General features: G+C 48.7%; 1 protein-coding gene across 1 annotated transcript in view; it reads left to right on the forward strand.

Moving 5' to 3' along the window:
• The first annotated feature begins 9,724 nt into the window (after positions 1 to 9,724).
• The window catches only part of NPAS1 (neuronal PAS domain protein 1), a 16,914-nt gene continuing 16,504 nt past the window's right edge, over positions 9,725 to 10,134 (forward strand). The window contains exon 1 of the mRNA XM_044668581.1: positions 9,725 to 9,819. Within this exon, the coding sequence (XP_044524516.1) occupies positions 9,725 to 9,819 (95 nt within the window). The remainder of the gene's footprint in view (positions 9,820 to 10,134) is intronic.

The following is a 10,134-nucleotide window of genomic DNA, read 5'->3' on the forward strand; positions in this document are numbered from 1 at the left end:
AAAGCCTCTTATCAGAAGATCATTGAACAGGGTTATTTCTGTTGTTACATCTCCTGAGGAATTCCGAATGGTCTTGATGTATGGATTGGACACGTCTTGTAGGAAAAGAGCCTGGAAGTCACATGTGTGACTTCCATTGAATGCTTTTTTGTAATCAACAAATAATAAGCATAATCAGAACTTGTGCCTTTTACTTTCCTCCATTAATCATGAGATGGTAAAGATGAGGCAAATGGTAGGGCAGCTAGTGGTGGTTCAGTGGATAGAGAGCCAAGCCTGGGGATGGGAGGTCCTGGGTTCAAATCTGGCCTTAGACCCTTTTTGGCTGTGTGACCTGGGCAAGTCACTTGACATCAGTTGCCTAACCCTTACCACTCTTCTGCCTTGGAACCAATACTTGGTATAGATTCTAAGACAGAAGGCAAAGGTTTAAAAAATATGTATCTTTTGATGGCAGCTAAATGTTACAAGTGGACTGAGAGCCAAGTCTGAAGATGGGAGATCCTGGATTCAAATATGACCTTAGACATTTCCTAGCTCTGTGACCCTGGGCAAGTCACTTAACCCCCATTGCCTAGCCCTTCTCGATCTTCAGTCTTAGATACTCAGATCAGTGATACTCAGTATTGATTCTAAGATGGAAGGTAAGGGTTTTTAAAAAAATAAGGCACAATCCCAGCTGTGTGACCCTGGGCAAGTCACTTGACCCCCATTGCCCACCCTTACCAATCTTCCACCTATGAGACAATACATCGAAGTACAAGGGTTTAAAAAAAAAATAAGGCACAAGGTTGCATATCACTGAGGAAAAGCCTCCTTGCTGTCTCTTCTAAAGGACTGATTCAAGATGCTCCATATTTGAGTAAAGATGACTTACATAGAGATTTTGTCTATATGGAAAAGAAGATCTATTAGTAGAAAGTTGCTGGTGTTCTCTTGGTTATCTTTTTCAGTGCAAATGTTTTGAGATTTCTTCCATAACTTTAGCATCTTCCTCTCCTTCAAATATTTTGTATATCAGTCCCTTGCAATTGAATTAACTCTAGCACATGATCTCCCCATGTATATTTGATCCCATCCAGATGCTTTTCCCATCTTAATTCTCTTGAGAGCCTCTATAAGCACCTAAGGAACTATGATGCTGTGATCCAAGTTCGATGGTTTCATGATCCTTGATTGGGAAATAGTGGGGGGGAATGCTTTTTGCAGATCTTTTCCATATTCTATTTATTGTCTTCCATTTTCATCCTCAAGTGCCCTCAGGCATCTTAGTAGAGCTGGCTATCTTGCCAAGCTTTCTTTAAATAGATGTTACCCTCCAATATATGCAACAGATGATACTGTTCATAACCATTCATCATCGTCTTTCAAGAGATTCTACAAATGAGGTTATGTTCTTCCCCGGTGTTGCCTCTGACTGCTGTCTCTCTTTCCATTTGGCAGATAAGTCAAATGTTTGCTGACTAAGGCACTTCCTCAGATCTTTTGGCCTTCCTCTGTTCTAGCAATTCATTTACACCAGTTTAACTTCGGAATGAAATTATTATAGTTGGTGTCAGTGTCATGCCTGTGGTCCATTTCTCTTTTTTTATTTTCAATAACTTGTCTAAATAACTCAGAGTTAAGTCTTTTTAACTGTATGTCATATTTTTCATTATTCTTCCTATTTTGTGCATGTGTGTGTGAATTTTGTTTTCATTTTTTACAAATCCTGATCTTAGAGCTGCTAAATCAGTCATTGATTCATGATACATAGACAACTGACTCAGGGATAACTCCCATACCAAGGTCTTTTCTTGTTAAAATGTAATCAGTGGGGGCAGCTGGATAGCTCAGTGGAGTGAGAGTCAGGCCTAGAGACGGGAGGTCCTAGGTTCAAACCCGGCCTCAGACATGTCCCAGATGTGTGACCCTGGGCAAGTCACTTGACCCCCATTGCCCACCCTTACCACTCTTCCACTTATAAGTCAATACACAGAAGTACAAGGGTTTAAAAAAAATGTATTCAGTGCCATCTTTTGTAGTATCAATTGGTGCTAATAATAATAACACCTCATCATGCCAAGCACCTACCCATTCCTTTTCTTTAAAAAAATATTCTTTACATAGCGCCATGGAGCTTCTGTGTAATCTACAAGTCATTGGCTGCTTTCATTTTTTTTTTGTCCTGACCCATACTTAACCATTTGGTTTTTTCCCCATCTTCACCTTTTCCCACATCTGCATTGAAGTGCCTGAGTATCAAAGGGATTACTGATTTGATTTAGAAGATCTTATCGAGTTCTTCATAGGATTTCTCTGCCACAAACAACATTAGCATCAGAAACAAGATCAAAAACTCAGATTTATCAAATGCTTCACATTTTGCAATGTAATTCCCTCACTTCCGTCACAGAGATGTTTTAAGGATCAAACAAGATAATGGCTGGGAAATGTCTTTGTAAACAGGAAAAAGCCTTATACCTGCATGTATCAGAAGAAGCCTTCTGTAAAGGGAGTGAGGGTGATGGGTTATGGGAAAGCAGAGCCACTGGAGGAACAAGGGGTGGGAGGGAAGAGAGTAGAGACTCAAACTTGAGTAGGTCATAGAATCTTGATCACAAAAGAACCATAGAGATTATCTAAGCCAATCCCCTTCATTTTTTTTTAACCCTTGTACTTCGGTGTATTGTCTCATAGGTGGAAGATTGGTAAGGGTGGGCAATGGGGGTCAAGTGACTTGCCCAGGGTCACACAGCTGGGAAGTGGCTGAGGCCGGGTTTGAACCCAGGACCTCCCATCTCTAGGCCTGGCTCTCACTCCACTGAGCTACCCAGCTGCCCCCCCCCCCTTCATTTTGAAGAAGAGGAAACAGGACCCCAAATAGACTCTAATTGGTCAACATTCTCAGAGAGAATAAGTAACAGTGCTAACTTCAAATCCAGGTCGTCTTAGAGGTTGCAGGATGCCATAGAAAGAGGACTTGCTACTTGGATTCCAAGTCAAGAAATCTGTTTTGTTATTACCTATTTTACCTCAAGCATGTCACCTAGTTTGTTTCCTCCTCTGTGAAATGAAGAGGTTGGACTACATGATCTGTCCCTTCCAGCTCTGATGGTACATGCTACAAATCCTACTTTTTAAAGCTCTGTGAATTCCTTCCCATTTGTCTTGGGGGATAAGAGGGGCATTTGGGGTCAGAAAAGGATTTCTGGATGAAGAAAGAGTGGATCTAAGTTAGTAGAGGGGGAAGGAGCAGAAGGAATAAGTATGTTTCCCTAGGAATTTCAGGGAGGGCAACCTGGGAGAGAGGCTTATCCTAGGGAGAGAGATGGACTCCTGAGCCCTGTAGGAAGTGAGTCCAGGTACTGGAATTCCCACTCCATAAAGGGGAGAGCTATGACTGACTGGTGCCAGGGGAATACCAGCTCGAGCTCTGCTGAGGGTACCATCGTCCCCCAGGCACACAACATTAGAATCCTCTTCAATTCTTCTGTCTTCCTCATCCTCCACATCCAGAGACCAAATCTTGGCAGTTCTATCACAACAACATCTCCAATGTATCCCCTAGTCTATTTCTACAGCCATTGCCATAGTTCAGGCCTCCATTACCTCTGGCCTGGATAGTACTGATTTCATTGGTTTTTCTAATCTCTTCAATCAATCCTCACCACCATGGTCAATTAACTACAACAAGCAATTATTAAGTGGCAGTTATGAACCAGGAGGACTGCGCCAGGTGCTGTGGATTCAATGACAAAAATGAGACAGTCCTTGTACTAAATATGCATTGAAATATGCCTTCTACTAGGGAATATCACAAAGAAATAGGTAAATGTCCATCTGAGGATGAGAAAAGTGAACACTGATGGCTAAAGGAAGTGGGGAAAATTTTCCACCAGAGATGATGCATGAGCTGAGCTTTGAAGGATGCCAAAATAATCTTCCTAAGGTCCAGGTTTGACCAGGTCTCTCCTCTGCTCCAAAATCATCAGTAGCTCCCTATTGCCTATAGGATAAAATCCAACCTCATTCACAGGACTCCTCTTCACAAACTGTGTGTTATTATCAAACTGGCCTTCTATTGTTCCCTGAGAGAAATATTCCCTAAACTGTCTCTGGGTCTTTGCAAAAGGGACTGTCCCTCATGCCAGCTCTCCTTCCTCACCATGTGTAGAATTCTTCCCTTCCTTCAAGGCTCCATTCAGGTACAGATCCTCCCTGAAGCTTTCCCTGAACCTCTTCCTCTCCTCCCTCTCTCATATCACCCTATTTATTGATCTGTTTACATGTTGTTTCCACCGACTAAACTCCTACAGGGGATACACTTTGTTTTTCTCTTTGTATCCCCATTTCCTAGACTAGAATCTCACCTATTGTCAGTGTTTAATGTTTGCTGAACTAAATTGAATTGAGAGAGAGTTCACCAAGAAGGAGTCTATGAGTGAAAAAAAGAACTCACTCGGTGTAGCTGCATTTAAAGGAGGGTCATAAGTCATGGACAAGAGCAGGGGTCGGCAACCTTCTTGGCCGTGAGAGCCATAAATGCCACATTTTTTAAAAAGTAATCTCGTGAGAGCCGTACAGTGCTCACAGTGCCGCTCCTGTAACAGCGCCTGAAAAAAATGGACTTTATGGCTCCTGCAGAAAGAGCCCTATCTGGCCCTCAAAAGAGCCAAATATGGCTCGAGAGCCATACGTTGCCGACCCCTGGACTAGAGGGAAGCTGGGTGGCTCAGTAGATAGAGAGTCAGGCCTAGAGATGAGAGGCACTGGGTTCAAACCTGGCCTCAGACACTTCCTAGTTGTGTGACCCTGGGCAAGTCACTTGACCCCCATTGCCTAGCCCTTACTGCTCTACTACCTTGGAACCAATACAAAGTATTGACAGAAAGTAAGGGTTTTAAAAAAATAAATCATGGAGGGGGCCTCAGAGATTATCTAGCCTATGCAACTCAACTTCAGGGAAACTCCAATAGTAATAATAATAACAATAAATTATAAATATATATTTATATACACATATGTAAATAAATAACAGTCCACTAAACCACACATAAGGATCTCTGCAGATGCATATTGACTTAGAACACTGCATATTATTATCTGTGCCCTATTTTCTTTTTATTTCTTTTGTTAAATGTTTCCCCATTACATTTTTTAAAAAACCCTTCCCTTCCCTCTTAGAAGCAAGACTGTGTAATGGTTCAAGAACAGAAGAGTGCTAAGGGCTAGACAATGGGGGTTAAGTGACTTGCCCAGGGTCACACAGATAAGAAGTATCTAAGAATCCAGATTTGAACCCAGGGCCTGCCATGTTATGTAGCCTCTGATTTTAATTCTTATTCAAACCCTTATTTTATCACTTCATCACTGTAGGAAAGCTAAGGCCTATAGAGAAAAGCCACTAGTCAGAACCCAGGCATGTTGAAAATAATAAAAAATAATAATAATAATAATAGCTGGCATTCATAGAGCTCTTTAATCTTTGCAAAGCACTTTACAATTGATATCTCATTTGATCCTCATAACAACTCTGGGAGGTAGATCCCATTATTACCTCCTTCCATCAGATGATGAAATGGAGGCAGAGAGGTGAAGTGATTTATCTAGGATCACCCAGCTAATCAGTGTCTGAAGCAGGATTTGAACTCAAGTCTTTCTGATTCTTCAGTCCAACCTTCCAGGATCTTGTCATTGAATCTACAAAGGAAGGTTGTGCCCTGTTTCCCCCTCATTACTCCAGTGAATTAGATATTTAGAGCCTCCAGAGGGGAGAGATTAGGAAGCCCTAGTTCTGAGGGCTCAGAAAAGACAAATCTCATTAATCCAATGATTGTGGGGTCAGGGATTCTGGGTGGAGAGACAAGGATCCCCAAGCTCACACCAGGTCCATACTGCACAGGTGATAGGTATCTCAATTCCATTCCTTCTTTCGGTAATTTAGGCAGCTGTGGGTCAGAACTAATAAATAAAGGTTGGTCAAGGAGGAAGAGTTGGGGCAGGGCATTCCCTTGTAGAGCCTCAAAGGTAGAAAGGACCCAGATCCCCTCCTGTCCAACCTGTACCCGAACAAGAATCTTCTCAGCAGAAGAGGTCAGTAACATCTGAGTTCAAATATGGCCCCAGACACTTTATAGCTTTGTGACACTGGTCAAGTCACTTAGCCTCTCTGGGCCTCAGTTTCCTCATTTGTAAAATGGGAATCATGATAACACCTACCCCAGGTTGCTGTGAGATTCAAATAAGATAACATGTGTAGAGTACTTTGCAAACTTGTAAGTTCTATTCAAGTATTATATAAAATGTTACCTATTATTACAGTTACTCCTGGTCTTGCCTTCTAAGGCCAAGCAGAAGAAGTCTAATCCTCTATGTCTTCCTATATTGATGGCTCACCAAGTTGAGACGCTTGGGAGGGAGGGGAAGCTGGGGGAGGGGACAAGGAACAACCTGGAGGCAAGACCTGTGAGGTTTGGGCTCCAGAGGAGATGATATTTTGCTCTCTCCACACATACAAGGATGCAGACACCCAGAAAGAGTGTGATTCATTCCATGGGCTCTTCCCCAAATGCTTCTTTGTTCAGGACAAGAGGAAGCTGAAGTTAGATTTGATTAAGGTGTAGAAGGGGGTGTGTGTGTAAAAGGCTGAGAGAGAGCCCCAAAATGGAGAGGCTGAATGATTATCTAGGCATATGACTCTGTAATCTCCCTCTTAGATTTCTTTCTGGTCACTCGCTTTGAAAAGAATCTCCCAGAAAGGATCTCATAGACCCTAATGATCTCAGAACCAAGAATGTCTGAGCTGAGAGAGACCTCGGACTAGAGAAGGTCAGAGCTGGGTGGGGGGGAGGGATACCCTAAAACAGAAGTCGTCACAGCACCTACAGATGACAGAGCTGGGAGGCCAGACCTCACAAAATGGAATGTCCAGCTTTACTGCTGTCGCGTTACAAGTGGCACAATTGCCATCCATGGAGAACTACCTCTCCTAGCCCTTCAGTCCCAGACGGAAGGCTTCAGCACTTGGACAGCGCCCACCTCTCCAAGCCATTCGTTTCCTTTGGAGAGGTTGGACTTCCCTGGGTCGGAAGGAGCTGGGCTGAATTTCCCAGAGCAGAGGAGAGGAGAGGAGTGACAGGAGCGGGGGAGCTAGCTGGAGGGGGGGTCTCTGAGATTAGGGGGCCCAGCTTGGGACTTTGAAACATTTTCGGGGCGGGAGTCTGGAGAGGGACAGAGCATTTTTACTCTGCCTCACCCCCTGGGGTCTGGCACGTTCAGGGGTCCAACTGTAGACTTTAGCAAAACAGAAAGGGCAAATTCTACTGCGCTGAAGAGACGAGGGAAAAAGGATGCGGAGGGTCTCTGGCTTCAGGGACGCTGGAGGAGGGTCAAAGACGTTCTGCGGGAGCCCAGAGAATTTCTAGGTGGGGTCCTTAGGAAGGTTCTCTGAGGGCTCCGAGAGTTGTTTGTTTTTGTTTTTCCTTAATGGGGGTTATCAAGGAGGTTCCATGAGGGGAGAACGCTCTGGAACTTTCTATGGGGAACTCAGGGACATTCTTTGGGAGGGTGACTGCGAAGGGCTCAGAGAGAGCATTCGGAGGCTCTTGGAGAGAGGCGAAGCTTCAGGGAATCAGGCTTCTGTGGAGGAGGCCTCTAAAAGGTACTTTGGAGGGGGAAGACTCCGGGATATTCGGGGGGCACCCCGGGCACCTGAGAAAGTGAAGGGGGTTCAAAGACGTTCTGTGGACGGCAAGTCTCCTCGATACTTGAATGGGAGGAACCTGAGGGGGCGTTCCTCTGCTGTGAAGCTCGAGACCGTGCGGGTTTGGGGGAAGGGGGTTCTCGCGGGGGGGGGGGAGGAGGTAATGGGGCCTTTAGGGCTCCTGGGGGCGGGGCTCCGGGAAACTCCGCCCAGCCCGGCAGCGGGCTATGTCCAAGGCTTTCCATGTGAGAAGCGGCCCTGGTGCCAGCTCGGGGTGTGAGCACCTCCCGAGCTCCGCGGGACCCGGCGGGAGCCTTAGGGCCTATGGAGCGGCCCCCAGCCTCCCTGTTTGGCCGGACGGATACAGCGCTGCATCCGGAGCCCCCCGGGACACCGAGCCAGAGGCGGGCGACTGCCATGGAGTCGGGTAATTCCGGGGGAAAGGCTGGAGGAGGGCAGCGAGTTGGACACTTGGGTCCGGGGCAGAGAGGGAACCCAGAAGTCTGGGTCACAGGGAGAGAGGGGGCCGGGACACTTCGCGGCTGTTAAGAGAGGGGCCCCAGACACTGGGGTTCTAGAGGGAAAGAGGGGTCTAGACAACTCGGTCCTGAGAAGTCTAAGAGAGGGAGTACAGCCACCTCGGGTCTCTAGAGGTTTGGAGGCTGGACGCTTGGGTCGAGGGGAAGAAGGGGGGGGGCGGTTGAACACATTGTCCAAAGAGCCAGATGAGCTCTGCCGCCTCGGTCCTTGCAGAGGCCCAAGGCGGCTGGGGGAGAGAGTGTGCTGGACTCCGGAGTCCTAGTGAAAGAGGAGACCCAGGCAGCTACCTAAGAGAGGGGGTGGGGTAGGTTTATGGGGATACAAACACTTGGGTCCCACGGAGACCCAGGAGGGAGGGTGCCAGACGTCTTGCCCTAGAGGAGGAGCAGGCAGGGCGTTCCTAGATCCTAAGGAAGCCCTAGGGGGAAAGGACCAGGATGGGGGTGGAGGGATTTGGGGAGAGGGGCTGGAGTCGCTATGCCCACGACACGTGGCTTTCTCTCAAAACAGTAGTGGGGGTGGGAATTAGAGACCCCACGAAAGAGGCCAGGTGTCTTCCCTTCGCCCCCCCCCCACTTCAGGTTCGAGATCTCCCCAGGGCAGCAGTAGGGCAAGGAGAAATGAGAGAGGGTGGAAATCGGGGCAGGGAAGGGAATACAGCTGGCCGGAGCTCCCGGGTGGAGGGTGGGAGGCTCGGGCCGTCTAGGTCCTGGGATGAGTGGCTGCCCCTTCCATTTGCCAAAGCCCCAGCTCCCGTCGCCTGCTCTATCGGGGTCGTCGCTTGGTATGCAGGGCGCGGGCCGGTCCCGATCCGTATGCGCGCCGCGTGAGCCCCCATTGGTATGCGGGAGCCGGCCCGGCGCGGGCGGCTGAGGACTGGGAGGCTGGGCACGTCCGCGCGCGCTGGCGGCCCCACGCGGGCTTGCTTGCGGGGAGAGGAGCCGCCTGGGTCTCGGAGAGAGAAACTCGCCTGGTTAGGGAGGAGGAGGAGGAAGAGGAGGAAGAGGACTAGGGAATCCGGGGAAGGTGCGAGTCGGGGCTATTGGAGTCCTTGGAGCCTGGGGACTGGAAGGGCTGGCAGGTCTAGGAAAAGCCCAGCGCCTTCGACACCTTGACCATTCCCGACCATTCCAAGGTGGAATGGGGTTGCGGGCTCGTGGTCCTCTGGAGGGGGAGACTGAGGCCGTGAGCTGCGTAAGGCCATTTTTAAGGCTAATCACGTTCTGGCCTCTGAACCTCGAGGGCTCACAAGCAGCCTTAGTCTAGCCATCGGAGGCCCGAGTTCGGGAGCTCCTGAGCGCCGCCGCCCCCCAGCCCCGAATGGCTCTTTCAGCTTGTGCTTGGAGGGGGAGGGAATAAGGCAGCAGCTAGCTGGGGACTCCTGGGTCCCTGACGCGTCCTAACTACTGCTTTCTCCTCCTACTGCAGGTGCCCGGGACCCTGAATCCCACCCCCCGCTCTGAGTCCAGCCGAGCCCCAGCCAGGCTGTGGGGCGCAGAAATGGCGGCCCCCTTCTCAGGAAGCGAGGTCAAGTGCGTCAGCGTCGAGTGGGACTTCCTGCAGGGCTTGTTGGTCAAAGCCCCGCCTGTGCCCTGGTGAGCAAGACCCGCCTCTCCGTGAGGCCCCTCCCAGCACTAGGTAGGGATTCTCCCCCAGAGTTCTGTGCCCACCCCCCAGAGGTGGCATTCCCCCCCCCCCCGGGATTCTGTTGCCTCCTACGGAGAATCTTCAAGCCGAGTCCTGCTCCCGGCCTCTGGAGGGCCAAACTCTTAACATTCAGTGCGCCTCCTTTCAGCTTTGTCCCCAAGCGTCCTGACCTCGACTCTAGCCGAGGAAACTCGCACTCAGGGCTCTGGCTCCTCCCCCTCAGAGTGTCCACCCGGGTCTGTCCCCGCAGCCTAAAGGGAGGG

This window comes from Gracilinanus agilis, chromosome 3, assembly GCF_016433145.1.
Source record: "Gracilinanus agilis isolate LMUSP501 chromosome 3, AgileGrace, whole genome shotgun sequence".
Classification (NCBI taxonomy): Eukaryota; Metazoa; Chordata; class Mammalia; order Didelphimorphia; family Didelphidae; genus Gracilinanus; species Gracilinanus agilis.